This window comes from Heterodontus francisci, chromosome 39 (assembly GCF_036365525.1).
Source record: "Heterodontus francisci isolate sHetFra1 chromosome 39, sHetFra1.hap1, whole genome shotgun sequence".
Classification (NCBI taxonomy): Eukaryota; Metazoa; Chordata; class Chondrichthyes; order Heterodontiformes; family Heterodontidae; genus Heterodontus; species Heterodontus francisci.
Window position 1 is genome coordinate 41,867,688 of NC_090409.1, and position 16,174 is coordinate 41,883,861.

Consider the following 16,174-nt stretch of genomic DNA (forward strand, 5'->3'; position numbering starts at 1 on the left):
TATCAACCCATCCCTTCCCAGTATCAACCCATCCCTTCCCGGAACAGCCCAGTATCAACACATCCCTTCCCAGTACAGCCCAGTATCAACACATCCCTTCCCAGTACAGCCCAGTATCAACACATCCCTTCCCGGAACAGCCCAGTATCAACCCATCCCTTCCCGGAACAGCCCAGTATCAACACATCCCTTCCCAGTACAGCCCAGTATCAACACATCCCTTCCCAGTACAGCCCAGTATCAACACATCCCTTCCCAGCACAAACCCATCCCTTCCCAGTATCAACCCATCCCTTCCCGGAACAGCCCAGTATCAACCCATCCCTTCCCAGTATCAACCCATCCCTTCCCGGAACAGCCCAGTATCAACACATCCCTTCCCAGTACAGCCCAGTATCAACACATCCCTTCCCAGTATCAACACATCCCTTCCCAGTACAGCCCAGTATCAACACATCCCTTCCCAGTACAGCCCAGTATCAACCCATCCCTTCCCAGTATCAACACATCCCTTCCCAGTACAGCCCAGTATCAACACATCCCTTCCCAGTACAGCCCAGTATCAACACATCCCTTCCCAGTACAGCCCAGTATCAACACATCCCTTCCCAGCACAAACCCATCCCTTCCCAGTATCAACCCATCCCTTCCCGGAACAGCCCAGTATCAACCCATCCCTTCCCGGAACAGCCCAGTATCAACACATCCCTTCCCAGTACAGCCCAGTATCAACCCATCTCTTCCCGGAACAGCCCAGTATCAACCCATCCCTTCCCAGAACAGCCCAGTATCAACCCATCCCTTCCCGGAACAGCCCAGTATCAACCCATCCCTTCCCAGTACAGCCCAGTATCAACCCATCCCTTCCCAGTACAGCCCAGTATCAACACATCCCTTCCCAGCACAAACCCATCCCTTCCCAGTATCAAGCCATCCCTTCCCAGTACAGCCCAGTATCAACCCATCCCTTCCCAGAACAGCCCAGTATCAACCCATCCCTTCCCGGAACAGCCCAGTATCAACCCATCCCTTCCCAGAACAGCCCAGTATCAACCCATCCCTTCCCAGTACAGCCCAGTATCAACCCATCCCTTCCCAGTACAGCCCAGTATCAACACATCCCTTCCCAGCACAAACCCATCCCTTCCCAGTATCAAGCCATCCCTTCCCGGAACAGCCCAGTATCAACCCATCCCTTCCCGGAACAGCCCAGTATCAACACATCCCTTCCCAGTACAGCCCAGTATCAACCCATCCCTTCCCAGTACAGCCCAGTATCAACACATCCCTTCCCAGCACAAACCCATCCCTTCCCAGTATCAAGCCATCCCTTCCCAGTACAGCCCAGTATCAACCCATCCCTTCCCAGCACAAACCCATCCCTTCCCAGTATCAAGCCATCCCTTCCCAGTACAGCCCAGTATCAAGCCATCCCTTCCCGGAACAGCCCAGTATCAACCCATCCCTTCCCAGAACAGCCCAGTATCAACCCATCCCTTCCCAGAACAGCCCAGTATCAACCCATCCCTTCCCAGAACAGCCCAGTATCAACCCATCCCTTCCCGGAACAGCCCAGTATCAACACATCCCTTCCCAGTACAGCCCAGTATCAACCCATCCCTTCCCGGAACAGCCCAGTATCAACACATCCCTTCCCAGTACAGCCCAGTATCAACCCATCCCTTCCCAGCACAAACCCATCCCTTCCCAGTACAGCTCAGTTCCAAGCCATCCCTTCCCAGTACAGCCCAGTATCAACCCATCCTTTCCCAGTACAGCTCAGTTCCAAGCCATCCCTTCCCAGTACAGCCCAGTATCAACACATCCCTTCCCAGTACAGCCCAGTATCAACCCATCCCTTCCCAGCACAAACCCATCCCTTCCCAGTACAGCCCAGCCCAGCCCTTCCAGGAACAGCCCAGAACAAAATCCATCCCTTCCCAGTACAACCCAGCACCAACCCAGCCCTTCCCAGTACAGCCCTGTACAAACCCATCCCTTCCCAGTACAGCCCAGTACCAACCCATCTCTTCCCAGTACGGCCCAGTATAAACCCATCCCCTCCCAGTACAACCCAGTAGCCACCCATCTCTTCCCAGTGCAGCCCAGTACAAACCCATCCCTTCCCAGGACAACCCAATCCCACCCTGACCCTTACCAGTGCCCGCCCCACGCGAGCCTCCTCCCACCCCCCTCCCTCTCCATCTCACCCTATCACCATATCCTTCTATTCCTTTCTCCCTCATGTGTTTATCCAGCTTCCCCCTTAAATACATCGATACTATTCACCTCAACCACTCCCTGTGGGAGCGAGTTCCACATTCTCACCACTCTCTGGGGAAAGAGGTTTCTCCGGAATTCCCCATTGGATTTATTGGTGACTGTCCTAATAACTGAATGTTCTGTCCTCACCAATCAGTTTCCCTCAGTGTCTCTCGCCTATGAGAAAGCAGAGAGTGACATCATGAATCTGAGACCTCGTAATCCTCGTCGGGATCGGCTGGTGAATGAGCAACTCGCAGTGTATTCCTACTTCCAGATTGGTACGTACAGCCCTGGGACACCCGCTGCGTCCAGGAACTTTATATCATTCTGTAGCCTCACACACTTTAGTCTGAACAAGATTGAGAATTTCTCCAGCCCCTTTCCCCCCCCCCCCCCCACCTCGGTACGTCCCAATGCATCTCGCAGACAATGAAGGACTTTTTTATTGAAGTGTGCTCACTGTTTGTAATATAGGAATCGCAGCAGCCAATTTGTGCACGGCAAGATCCCACAAACAGCGATGTGATAATGACCCAGATCGTCTGGTTTTTTTTTTAGTGATGTTGGTTGAGGGATACATATTGTCCCCAGGACACCGGGGAGAACTGCCCCCCTCCCCCCCCCGCTCTTCTTCCAAATAGCGGCCGTGGGATCTTTTACACCCACCCGAGAGGGCAGACGGGGGCCTCGGTTTAATGTCTCATCTGAAAGACGGCACCTCCGACAGTGCAGCACTCCCTCAGTACTGACCCTCCGACAGTGCAGCACTCCCTCAGTACTGACCCTCCGACAGTGCGGCACTCTCTCAGTACTGACCCTCCGACAGTGCGGCACTCCCTCACAACTGACCCTCCGACAGTGCAGCACTCCCTCAGCACTGACCCTCCGACAGTGCGGCACTCCCTCAGTACTGACCCTCCGACAGTGCGGCACTCCCTCACTACTGACCCTCCGACAGTGCGGCACTCCCTCAGTACTGACCCTCCGACAGTGCGGCACTCCCTCAGTACTGACCCTCCGACAGTGCGGCACTCCCTCAGTACTGACTCTCCGACAGTGCGGCACTCCCTCAGTACTGACCCTCCGACAGTGCAGCACTCCCTCAGCACTGACCCTCCGACATTGCGGCGCTCCCTCAGTACTGACCCTCCGACAGTGCGGCACTCCCTCAGTACTGACTCTCCGACAGTGCGGCACTCCCTCAGTACTGACCCTCTGACAGTGCGGCACTCCCTCAGTACTGACTCTCCGACAGTGCGGCACTCCCTCAGTACTGACCCTCCGACAGTGCGGCACTCCCTCAGTACTGACCCTCCGACAGTGCGGCACTCCCTCAGTACTGACCCTCCGACAGTGCGGCACTCCCTCAGTACTGACCCTCCGACAGTGCGGCACTCCCTCAGCACTGACCCTCCGACAGTGCGGCACTCCCTCAGCACTGACCCTCCGACAGTGCGGCACTCCCTCAGCACTGACCCTCCGACAGTGCGGCGCTCCCTCAGCACTGACCCTCCGACAGTGCGGCACTCCCTCAGGACTGACCCTCCGACAGTGCGGCGCTCCCTCAGCACTGGGAATGCTGGTCTGGAGTGTGGGGCTCAGGAGTCTGGAGTGGGAATCGAACCCATGACCTTTTGAATCATCGATGAGAGAGAGAGAGAAACCCACTGAGCTAAGCCTGACACCGAGGGCACATTCACGTGGGCTGGGGGAGGGGCTACGGACGCAGGACCAGTTTGCGTGTCACGTGGATATTTCTAAGGCATCTCCGTCACCGTCCCACAACAGGGGTGATTCAATCGTTCGCTGGATTCACAGACTACTTCACTGTCATGGCCCAGGAGGGCTGGTTCCCTCTCCTCTGCATCGGACTCAGAGCCCAGTGGGAAGACGAGAGCCTCAACTCGCTGGAGGACAGTTATGGACAAGAGTGGGTATGTAGATGTCGGGAGTCGGTGGAGTTGGAGGGGAAAACAGGAGGTGCGTTCAAGAGGTAGGAGACAGAGAGTAGGGAAAAAAGCTGTGCTCTCAGTGGCAGGATTTGTCCTCAGCTTCTAAATGAGTGAGTCAAGGGAACAGTGAGGGCTGTTCCCAAGATTACGGACAGCACTGAGTTAGGTGGCACAGCAATCCTGCAGGTGAGAGCAGGAAGTTGCAAAGGGACGTTGATAAAATTACGTGAGTGGGCAAGCCAGCTGCAGATACAGTTTAATGTGGGGAAGTGGGAGGTTAAGAACCGAGAAAGATCGACCAGACGATTTTCTAAATGGCGAGAAGCAGAGCGGAGGAGAAGAGAGTGTTAGGGGTTCGAGAGCAGAAATCACGAATAACTACGGAAAGCAACCCCTCCCCCTTGCTGATATCGAGCGTGGCCTCAATCGACATTCTGAGGTTACGACTGTGTCAGTGCTCACTCTGTGGCCGATGGTGTCTCCCCAGCAAAGACTGCCAAGGTATGTAACTGAGGAGTTTCCGATGATTAAAGGATTCGATCGGGTCGATAGAGAGAAACTATTTCCTCTGGTGGGGGGAGGGGGGAGTCCAGAACAAGGGGGCAGAACCTTAAAATCAGAGCCAGGCCGTTCAGGGGTGATGTCAGGAAGCACTTCTTCACACAAAGGGGAGTGGGAATCTGGAACTCTCTCCCCCAAAAAAGCTGTCGAGGCCAGGGGTCAATTGGAAATTTCAAACCCGAGATTGATGGATTTTTACTGGGTGAGGGGATTAAGGGTTACAGAACCAAGGGGGGGGAAGATGGAGTTAAAATACAGATCAGTCATGATCTCATTGAATGGTGGAGCAGGTTCGAGGGGCTGAATGGGCCTCCTCCTGTTCCTGTGTAACAGGCTCGAGAAGGGGCTGAATGGGCCTCCTCCTGTTCCTGTGTAACAGGCTCGAGAAGGGGCTGAATGGGCCTCCTCCTGTTCCTGTGTAACAGACTCGAGAGGGGGCTGAATGGGCCTCCTCCTGTTCCTGTGTAACAGGCTCGAGAGGGGGCTGAATGGGCCTCCTCCTGTTCCTGTGTGACAGACTCGAGAGGGGGCTGAATGGGCCTCCTCCTGTTCCTGTGTAACAGACTCGAGAGGGGCTGAATGGTCCTCCTCCTGTTCCTGTGTAACAGGCTCGAGAGGGGCTGAATGGGCATCCTCCTGTTCCTGTGTAACAGGCTTGAGAGGGGGCTGAATGGGCCTCCTCCTGTTCCTGTGTAACAGACTCGAGAGGGGGCTGAATGGGCCTCCTCCTGTTCCTGTGTGACAGACTCGAGAGGGGGCTGAATGGGCCTCCTCCTGTTCCTGTGTAACAGACTCGAGAGGGGCTGAATGGGCCTCCTCCTGTTCCTGTGTAACAGGCTCGAGAGGGGCTGAATGGGCCTCCTCCTGTTCCTGTGTAACAGGCTCGAGAGGGGCTGAATGGGCCTCCTCCTGTTCCTGTGTAACAGGCTCGAGAGGGGGCTGAATGGGCCTCCTCCTGTTCCTGTGTAACAGACTCGAGATGGGGCTGAATGGGCCTCCTCCTGTTCCTGTGTAACAGGGGTGAGAGGGGGCTGAATGGGCCTCCTCCTGTTCCTGTGTAACAGTCTCGAGAGGGGCTGAATGGGCCTCCTCCTGTTCCTGTGTAACAGGGGTGAGAGGGGGCTGAATGGGCCTCCTCCTGTTCCTGTGTAACAGGCTCGAGAGGGGCTGAATGGGCCTCCTCCTGTTCCCGTGTAACAGTCTCGAGAGGGGGCTGAATGGGCCTCCTCCTGTTCCTGTGTAACAGGCTCGAGAGGGGGCTGAATGGGCCTCCTCCTGTTCCTGTGTAACAGGCTCGAGAGGGGCTGAATGGGCCTCCTCCTGTTCCTGTGTAACAGACTCGAGAGGGGGCTGAATGGGCCTCCTCCTGTTCCTGTGTAACAGGCTCGAGAGGGGGCTGAATGGGCCTCCTCCTGTTCCTGTGCAACAGGCTCGAGAGGGGGCTGAATGGGCCTCCTCCTGTTCCTGTGTAACAGACTTGAGAGGGGGCTGAATGGGCCTCCTCCTGTTCCTGTGTAACAGGCTCGAGAGGGGGCTGAATGGGCCTCCTCCTGTTCCTGTGTAACAGGCTCGAGAGGGGCTGAATGGGCCTCCTCCTGTTCCTGTGTAACAGTCTCGAGGGGCTGAATGGGCCTCCTCCTGTTCCTGTGTAACAGACTCGAGAGGGGGCTGAATGGGCCTCCTCCTGTTCCTGTGTAACAGGCTCGAGAGGGGCTGAATGGGCCTCCTCCTGTTCCTGTGTAACAGACTCGAGAGGGGACTGAATGGGCCTCCTCCTGTTCCTGTGTTCTAAAGCCATTCCACGTTGAAAAAGTGCTGGACTCGCGGCGAGCGCCTCTCTCTCTCCAGTGTGAGAGGTCGAGCGTCCGAGGCAGCGATTCCCCCCTGCGGTCCCGCGTCCCACTCTGAACTGTTTGGTTTTGTATTCCCCAGACTTACTGGCAACGCAGATACCAGCAGTACACGTGCTACACGGTCTTCTTCATCAGCATTGAGATGTGCCAGATCTCTGACTGTCTCATCAGGAAGACCAGACGTCTGTCTATGTTTCAGCAAGGGGTCTTCAGGTGAGGAGACAGACACACTGACACAAGCACCTCAGCTAAGGCTGACTGGCAGATAAGTCAATGGAGAAACCAACACAAGGCGAGAAACAGTGAAGGTCCAAAGAGACCCGGGGTTCCAGGTACAAAGATCATTAAAATGTACTGAACAGGTATAGAGAATAGCTGAATGGAATTCTGCCCTTTATATCTGGAGGACGAGAATACAAGGTGGGGGGAGAAGCCAGGTTTCAGCTTTACAAAGCCCTGGTTCGACACACCTGGAGTTACTGGGAGTAGTTCTGGGAACCACACCTTCAGAAGGAGATTTTAGCCTTCGAGAGAGTGCAGTGTAGATTTACCAGAATGATACCTGAACTCCAAGAGTTAAATTACAAGGAGAGATTCCACACACCAGGGCTGCATTCCCGGGAATTTAGAAGGTTAAAGACTGATTTGATTGAAGTTTACAAGATATTAAGATGAACTGATAGGGTTGATAGATAGAAACTATTCCCGCTGGTCGGGGAGTCTAGAACAAGGGGACATGACCTAAACATTCGAGCCGGAGTTTTCAGGAGTGAAATTCGGAAACACTTGCACACACAAAGGGTGGGAGAAGTTTAGGATTCTCTTCCCCAAATGGCAATCGATGCTGGATCAATTGTTCATTTTAAATCTGGGATTGATAGATTGTTGTTACCCAAAGATATTAAGGGATATGGGACAATATGGAGTTGGGTCACAGGTCAGAGACTATGTTGGAACTTTATAAATCACTGGTTCGACCTCGGCTGGAGTCTTGTGGACAGTTCTGGGCCCCAGTGCTTCAGGCAAGGTGTCAAGGTCTCAGAAAGGATACTGAGGTGGTTTCCCGGGATGTTACGGAGTCATTACGGCACAGAAGGAGGCCGTTCAGCCCATGCTGGCTCTCTGTGTGCTGTCGGGATCTGGAACTCTGGAACTGAAAAATGCTGGAAACTGATTTCTGTAAAGAATTATCAGAGGAGGTTGAACACGTAATCGAAAGGATTGCGGACAAAAGCAGACACGCGGGACTGAGCATGAGAACTTTTTCAAAGGGCTAGCACAGATAGGACGGGCCGCATGGCGCTTGCAGGTTTCTCTGATTGTGTCAATTCAACTTTCCTTTCGTCCTTGATCTTTTTTCTTTCAGAAACAAGGTCCTGATTTCCGCTATAGTATTCCAAGTGTTGCTTGGGAACTTCCTGTGCTACTGTCCCGGAATGCCGAACATTTTTAACTTCATGCCCATTCGGTAGGTATTGCCGTCGAGAGAGGCGAGGGAGCATCGTCCTGCTCAGACCCTCATCCGTGCTTACTCTGTCCCTCAGGATTTGACTGTCCCGACGCTCTCCTGCCTTTCAATGTCCAAGAACATCGGCTCACCCAGAAAGCAGCCTCCCAGTGTCCCGTTCACCCGTCACCCGCTGTGCTCAATGACCTTCCTTAGTGACTGGTCCAGCAACACCTCCCTTTTAAAATTCGCATCCTTGTGTTCAAAACCTTCCATGGTCTTATCACCTCCACATCTCTGTAACCTCCTCCAGCCCCAACAACCCTCCCTATCTCTGTAACCTCCTCCAGCCCCTACAACCCTCCCTATCTCTGTAACACCCCTCCAGCCCCAACAACCCTCCCTATCTCTGTAACCTCCTCCAGTCCCGACAACCCTCCCCGTCTCTGTAACCTCCTTCAGTCCCGACAACCCTCCCTATCTCTGTAACCTCCTCCAGCCCCTACAACCCTCCCTATCTCTGTAACCTCCTCCAGCCCCAACAACCCTCCCTATCTCTGTAACCTCCTCCAGTCCCTACAACCCTCCCCATCTCTGTAACCTCCTCCAGCCCCAACAACCCTCCCTATCTCTGTAACCTCCTCCAGCCCCTACAACACTCCCTATCTCTGTAACCTCCTCCAGCCCCTACAACACTCCCTATCTCTGTAACCTCCTCCAGTCCCTACAACCCTCCCTATCTCTGTAACCTCCTCCAGGCCCGACAACCCTCCCTCTCTCTGTAACCTCCTCCAGCCCCTACAACCCTCCCTATCTCTGTAACCTCCTCCAGTCCCTACAACCCAGCCTATCTCTGTAACCTCCTCCAGTCCCTACAACCCTCCCTATTCTCTGTAACCTCCTCCAGTCCCTGCAACCCTCCCTATCTCTGTAACCTCCTCCAGCCCCTACAACCCTCCCTATCTCTGTAACCTCCTCCAGTCCCTACAACCCTGCTTATCTCTGTAAACTCCTCCAGCCCCTACACGCCTCCCTATCTCTGTAACCTCTTCCAGCCCCTACACCCCTCCCTATCTCTGTAACCGCCTCCAGCCCCGACAACCCTCCACATCTCGGTAAACTACTCCAGTCCCGACAACCCTCCCTATCTCTGTAAACTCCTCCAGCCCCTACAACCCTCCACATCTCTGTAACCTCCTCCAGCCCCAACAACCCTCCCTACCTCTGTAACCTCCTCCAGTCCCTACAACCCTGCCTATCTCTGTAACCTCCTCTAGCCCCGACATCCCTCCCTATCTCTGTAACCTCCTCCAGCCCCTACAACCCTGCCTATCTCTGTAACCTCCTCCAGTCCCTACAACCCTGCCTATCTCTGTAACCTCCTGCAGTCCCTACAACCCTCCCTATCTCTGTAACCTCCTCCAGCCCCTACAACCCTCCCTACCTCTGTAACCTCCTCCAGTCCCTACAACCCTGCCTATCTCTGTAACCTCCTCCAGCCCCTGCACCCCTCCCTATCTCTGTAACCTCCTCCAGCCCCTACAACCCTCTCTATCTCTGGAACCTCCTCCAGCCCCGACAACCCTCCCTACCTCTGTAACCTCCTCCAGTCCCTACAACCCTCCCTATCTCTGTAACCTCCTCCAGCCCCTACAACCCTCCACATCTCTGTAACCTCCTCCAGCCCCTACAACCCTCCACATCTCTGTAACCTCCTCCAGCCCCTACAATCCTCCACATCTCTGTAACCTACTCCAGTCCCGACAACCCTCCCTACCTCTGTAACCTCCTCCAGTCCCTACAACCCTCCCTATCTCTGTAACCTCCTCCAGCCCCTACAACCCTCCACATCTCTGTAACCTCCTCCAGCCCCTACAACCCTCCACATCTCTGTAACCTCCTCCAGCCCCTACAATCCTCCACATCTCTGTAACCTACTCCAGTCCCGACAACCCTCCCTATCTCTGTAACCTCCTCCAGCCCCGACAACCCTCCACATCTCTGTAATCTCCTCCAGCCCCTACAACCCTCCACATCTCTGTAACCTCCTCCAGCCCCTACAACCCTCCCCATCTCTGTAACCTCCTCCAGTCCCTACAACCCTCGCTATCTCTGTAACTGCCTCCAGTCCCTACAACCCTCCCTATCTCTGTAACCTCCTCCAGTCACTACAACCCTCCCTATCTCTGTAACCTCCTCCAGTTCCTACAACCCTCCCTATCTCTGTAACCACCTCCAGCCCCTACAACCCTCCCTATCTCTGTAACCTCCTCCAGCCCCGACAACCCTGCCTATCTCTGTAACGTCCTCCAGCCCCTACCGCCCTCCCTATCTCTGTAACCTCCTCCAGCCCCTACAACCCTCCACATCTCTGTAACCTCCTCCAGTCCCTACAACCCTGCCTAACTCTGTAACCTCCTCCAGTCCCTACAACCCTCCCTATCTCTGTAACCTCCTCCAGTCCCTGCAACCCTCCCTATCTCTGTAACCTCCTCCAGCCCCTACAACCCTCCCTATCTCTGTAACCTCCTCAAGCCCCTACAACCCTCCCTATCTCTGTAACCGCCTCCAGCCCCTACAACCCTCCACATCTCGGTAAACTACTCCAGTCCCTACAACCCTCCCTATCTCTGTAAACTCCTCCAGCCCCTACAACCCTCCACATCTCTGTAACCTCCTCCAGCCCCTACAACCCTCCCGACCTCTGTAACCTCCTCCAGTTCCTACAACCCTATCTCTGTAACCTCCTCCAGCCCCTACAGCCCTCCCTATCTATGTAACCTCTTCCAGCCCCTATGACCCTCCCTATCTCTGTAACCTCCTCCAGCCCCTACAACCCTCCCTATCTCTGTAATCTCCTCCAGTCCCAACAACCCTCCCTATCTCTGTAACCTCCTCCAGCCCCTACAACCCTCCCTATCTCTGTAACCTCCTCCAGCCCCTACAACCCTCCGAGATCTCTGCCCTCCTCCAATTCCGGCCTCTTGACCATCCCGCAATTCCCATCGCTCCACCATTAGCGGCCGTGCCTTCAGCTGCCTGGGGCCCTAAGCTCTGGAATTCCCTCCCTAAACCTCTCCGCCTCTCTCCCTCTCCTCCTTTAAGACGCTCCTTAAAAACCAACCTCTTTGTCGAAATATCTCTTTACGTAAGTCGGGGTAAAATTTTGTCTGATAACGCTCCTGTGAAGTGTCTTGGGATGTTTTACTATTTTAAACGTTTCTATATAAAGACTGGTCAGTCCACTTCATCTCCCTCAAGAACAAATGCAGCTGCCATTTTGTGCACAAGAGCCCACAATCAATCATGCTGGACCAGGTGGTCTCTTTATTCTTGTGGTGTTGCGTGACGATCGCTGACCCTGGACATCGGGAAAAACTCTGAAAACAGTGGCCTGGATCCCTGACTCCCCCTGTAAGAGGCCTTCAGAGCAGCATTCTCTCAATAACGCAGTCCAATCTTGACCTAAGCATTGGGTACGAACTGGGAGGTGAGCTGCTGGCCCCTGAGGACAGGGCTAGGATGATGTGAACAGGGCAGTAACCCGGGCTTTATTCTCTTGACAGGGGTCAGTGGTGGTTTGTACCCATTCCGTTCGGCTTCTTAATATTCGTGTACGACGAGATCAGGAAACTCGGAGTGCGCAGGAATCCCGGAAGTGAGTTTTCCAGAAACGGCCACCGGCATCTCTCCGTACATCTACACTGTCCCCCATCAAACACTCCCCAGGACAGGTACAGTACGGGGGGTTAGATACAGAGTAAAGCTCCCCAGGGCAGGTACAGTACGGGGGTTAGATACAGAGTAAAGCTCCCTCTACACTGTCCCCCATCAAACACTCCCCAGGACAGGTACAGCACGGGGGTTAGATACAGAGTAAAGCTCCCTCTACACTGTCCCCCATCAAACACTCCCAGGACAGGTACAGCACGGGGGTTAGATACAGAGTAAAGCTCCCTCTACACTGTCTCCATCAAACACTCCCCAGGACAGGTACAGTACGGGGGTTAGATACAGAGTAAAGCTCCCTCTACACTGTCCCCATCAAACACTCCCCAGGACAGGTACAGTACGGGGGTTAGATACAGAGTAAAGCTCCCTCTACACTGTCCCCATCAAACACTCCCAGGACAGGTACAGTACGGGGGTTAGATACAGAGTAAAGCTCCCTCTACACTGTCCCCCATCAAACACTCCCCAGGACAGGGACAGTACGGGGGTTAGATACAGAGTAAAGCTCCCTCTACACTGTCCCCCATCAAACACTCCCCAGGGCAGATACAGCACGGGGGTTAAATACAGAGTAAAGCTCCCTCTACACTGTCCCCATCAAACACTCCCAGGACAGGTACAGCACGGGGGTTAGATACAGAGTAAAGCTCCCTCTACACTGTCCCCCATCAAACACTCCCCAGGACAGGTACAGTACGGGGGTTAGATACAGAGTTAAGCTCCCTCTACACTGTCCCCCATCAAACACTCCCAGGACAGGTACAGCCCGGGGTGAAAAAAAAGAAAAAAAAAAAACGGGGGTTAGATACAGAGTAAAGCTCCCTCTACACTGTCCCCATCAAACACTCCCAGGACAGGTACAGTACGGGGGTTAGATACAGAGTAAAAAAAAGAAAAAAAAAAAAAAAAACGGGGGTTAGATAAAAAAAAAACGGGGGTTAGATGCAGAAAAAAAAAAAACGGGGTTAGATACAGAGTAAAAAGAAAAAAAAAAAAACGGGGGTTAGATACAGAGTAAAGCTCCCTCTACACTGTCCCCATCAAACACTCCCAGGACAGGTACAGTACGGGGGTTAGATACAGAGTAAAAAAAAGAAAAAAAAAAAAAAACGGGGTTTAGATACAGAGTAAAGCTCCCCAAAAAAGAAAAAAAAAACAGGTTAGATGCAGAGTAAAAAAAATGGGGTTAGATAGAGAGTAAAGGTCTACACTGTCCCCATCAAACACTCACACATCACCCTGCATGAAGTATTAAAACTTTTTAAGCATTTCTTCTTAAATATCCTAAAAAAAAGGGGGGTAGATATAGTGTAAAGCTGCCTGGTGTACTGGGTATCTCACCTTCTGTCTATTTGTAATTGATCTCTCTCTCTCTCTTGCTGTCTAGGTTGGTGGGACAAGGAACTGTATTATTGAAAACCTCATCGATTGATATCTACCCCCATCATCACAATTTATCGATATCTGGATGAGACTGAAAACTCAATTCTTCTCTGTCCTTAGTTTCAATCCGTGCGGCTCACACGGATTTATTTATGAAATATGTATTAATATTAACCGTGTCTTCAGTCTCGTGGGTGTTTTCCAAACTCAGGCTCTGCATCGTCGATAAAGTTGTTTTCACCGATGTTGCGTGATAAGTCTGTGTAGAATAAATCTCATTCAGTCAAAGCTGGTTATGAAATTCAGGAGCAAAGCTTCCCCGCACCTCTCGCTCAGTAAACACACACACACACACACACAGAGTAGGAAGATCCCAGGCTGGGCCCTCACTCTGTGCTGGGGCAGGTGATAAGGATTCGATACCTGACTTCAGTAGCACAGATTGGGAGAACACGATGGAAATCTGCCAGGGTTCTTTTTTTAAATTATTCTTTCACAGGATTTGGCCGTCGCTGGCCAGGCCAGCATTTATTGCCCATCCCTAATTGCCCCTTGAGAAGGTGGTGGTGAGCTGCCTTCTTGAACCGCTGCAGTCCATGTGGGGTAGGTACACCCACAATGCTGTTAGAAAGGGAGTTCCAGGATTTTGACCCAGCGACAGTGAAGGAACGGTGATATAGTTCCAAGTCAGGATGGTGTGTGACTTGGAGGGGAACTTGCAGGTGGTGGTGTTCCCATACGTCTGCTGCCCTTGTCCTTCTAGGCGGTAGAGGTCGCGGGTTTGGAAGGTGCTGTCTATGGAGCCTTGGTGCGTTGCTGCAGTGCATCTTGTAGATGGTACACACTGCTGCCACTGTGCGTCGGTGGTGGAGGGAGTGAATGTTTGTAGATGGGGTGCCAATCAAGCGGGCTGCTTTGTCCTGGATGGTGTCGAGCTTCTTGAGTGTTGTTGGAGCTGCACCCATCCAGGCAAGTGGAGAGTATTCCATCACACTCCTGACTTGTGCCTTGTAGATGGTGGACAGGCTTTGGGGAGTCAGGAGGTGAGTTACTCACTGCAGGATTCCCAGCCTCTGACCTGCTCTTGTCGCCACGGTATTTATATGGCTACTCCAGTTCAGTTTCTGGTCAATGGTAACCCCCAGGATGTTGATAGTGGGGGATTCAGCGATGGTAATGCCGTTGAATGTCAAGGGGAGATGGTTAGATTCTCTCTTGTTGGAGATGGTCATTGCCTGGCACTTGTGTGACGCGAATGTTACTTGTCACTTATCAGCCCAAGCCTGGATATTGTCCAGGTCTTGCTGCATTTCTACACTGACTGCTTCAGTATTTGAGGAGTCACGAATGGTGCTGAACATTGTGCAATCATCCGCAAACATCCCCACTTCTGACCTTATGACTGAAGGAAGGTCATTGATGAAGCAGCTGAAGATGGTTGGGCCTAGAACACTACCCTGAGGAACTCCTGCAGTGATGTCCTGGAGCTCAGATGATTGACCTCCAACAACCACAACCATCTTCCTTTGCGCTAGATACGACTCCAGCCAGCGGAGAGTTTCCCCCCGAATTCCCACTGACTCCACTTGCTGCCAATGACTGCACAGCGACTCCAGATAGAATGGCTGTGCACATGGGACTCGGACAGGAGACGGCCCGTGCATCTGAACCCTCCCCTGCCACTGGAATGTACCCCTACCCACATACCCTACGCCAATGCACACGTAGCACCCTGGATAAGGCAACCGGAGTCCGGGGAAGCCATAGCCCAAGAGTGATTTAGCACCGTGGGGAGAGGGGAGTGGGACAAACAGAAACACGGGCTGAAGGGGGAAATGCAGCATCGTAAGTCTCGAATTCTAACAGGCAGATAAAGGTCGAACACCGTCTCTAACTGATGGTCCGAATGTGGTCCAACCAAGGTATATGGAGACAGGAACTGTGCACAGTGCTCCAAGTGTGGTCTAACCAAGGTGTATGGAGACTGGAACTGTGCACAGTGCTCCAAGTGTGGTCTAACCAAGGTGTATGGAGACTGGAACTGTGCACAGTGCTCCAAGTGTGGTCTAACCAAGGTGGATGGAGACTGGAACTGTGCACAGTGCTCCGAATGTGGTCCAACCAAGGTATATGGAGTCCGAAACTGTACACAGTGCTCCAAGTGTGGTCTAACCGAGGTATATGGAGACTGGAACTGTGCACAGTGCTCCGAGTGTGGTCTAACCAAGGTGTATGGAGACTGGAACTGTGCACAGTGCTCTAAGTGTGGTCTAACCAAGGTATATGGAGACCGGAACTGTGCACAGTGCTCCGAATGTGGTCCAACCAAGGTATATGGAGACCGGAACTGTACACAGTGCTCCAAGTGTGGTCTAACCGAGGTATATGGAGACCGGAACTGTGCACAGTGCTCCGAGTGTGGTCCAACCGAGGTATATGGAGACCGGAACTGTGCACAGTGCTCCAAGTGTGGTCTAACCGAGGTATATGGAGACTGGAACTGTGCACAGTGCTCCGAGTGTGGTCTAACCAAGGTGTATGGAGACTGGAACTGTGCACAGTGCTCTAAGTGTGGTCTAACCAAGGTATATGGAGACCGGAACTGTGCACAGTGCTCCGAATGTGGTCTAACCAAGGTGTATGGAGACTGGAACTGTGCACAGTGCTCTAAGTGTGGTCTAACCAAGGTATATGGAGACCGGAACTGTGCACAGTGCTCCAAGTGTGGTCTAACCGAGGTATATGGAGACCGGAACTGTGCACAGTGCTCCGAGTGTGGTCCAACCGAGGTATATGGAGACCGGAACTGTGCACAGTGCTCCAAGTGTGGTCTAACCGAGGTATATGGAGACCGGAACTGTGCACAGTGCTCCGAGTGTGGTCTAACCAAGGTATATGGAGACCGGAACTGTGCACAGTGCTCTGAGTGTGGTCCAACCAAGGTATATGGAGACCGGAACTGTGCACAGTGCTCCGAGTGT

The 16,174-nt window shown here is 53.1% G+C and overlaps 1 protein-coding gene across 7 annotated transcripts in view; it reads left to right on the plus strand.

Moving 5' to 3' along the window:
• Positions 1-13,454, plus strand: part of LOC137352789 (potassium-transporting ATPase alpha chain 1) — an 87,152-nt gene extending 73,698 nt beyond the window's left edge. For 5 of the 7 annotated variants that reach the window (XM_068018618.1, XM_068018617.1, XM_068018615.1 and 2 more), the window contains 6 exons: positions 2,420-2,543; positions 4,054-4,199; positions 6,711-6,844; positions 7,998-8,099; positions 11,645-11,736; positions 13,198-13,453. In XM_068018618.1, the coding sequence (XP_067874719.1) occupies positions 2,420-2,543; positions 4,054-4,199; positions 6,711-6,844; positions 7,998-8,099; positions 11,645-11,736; positions 13,198-13,226 (627 nt within the window). In that variant the 3' untranslated portion in view covers positions 13,227-13,453. Of the gene's footprint in view, positions 1-2,419; positions 2,544-4,053; positions 4,200-6,710; positions 6,845-7,997; positions 8,100-11,644; positions 11,737-13,197 lie in introns of all 7 variants that reach the window. The other 2 variants (XM_068018612.1, XM_068018613.1) reach the window with 2 other exon arrangements.
• The last annotated feature ends 2,720 nt before the right edge of the window (positions 13,455-16,174 follow it).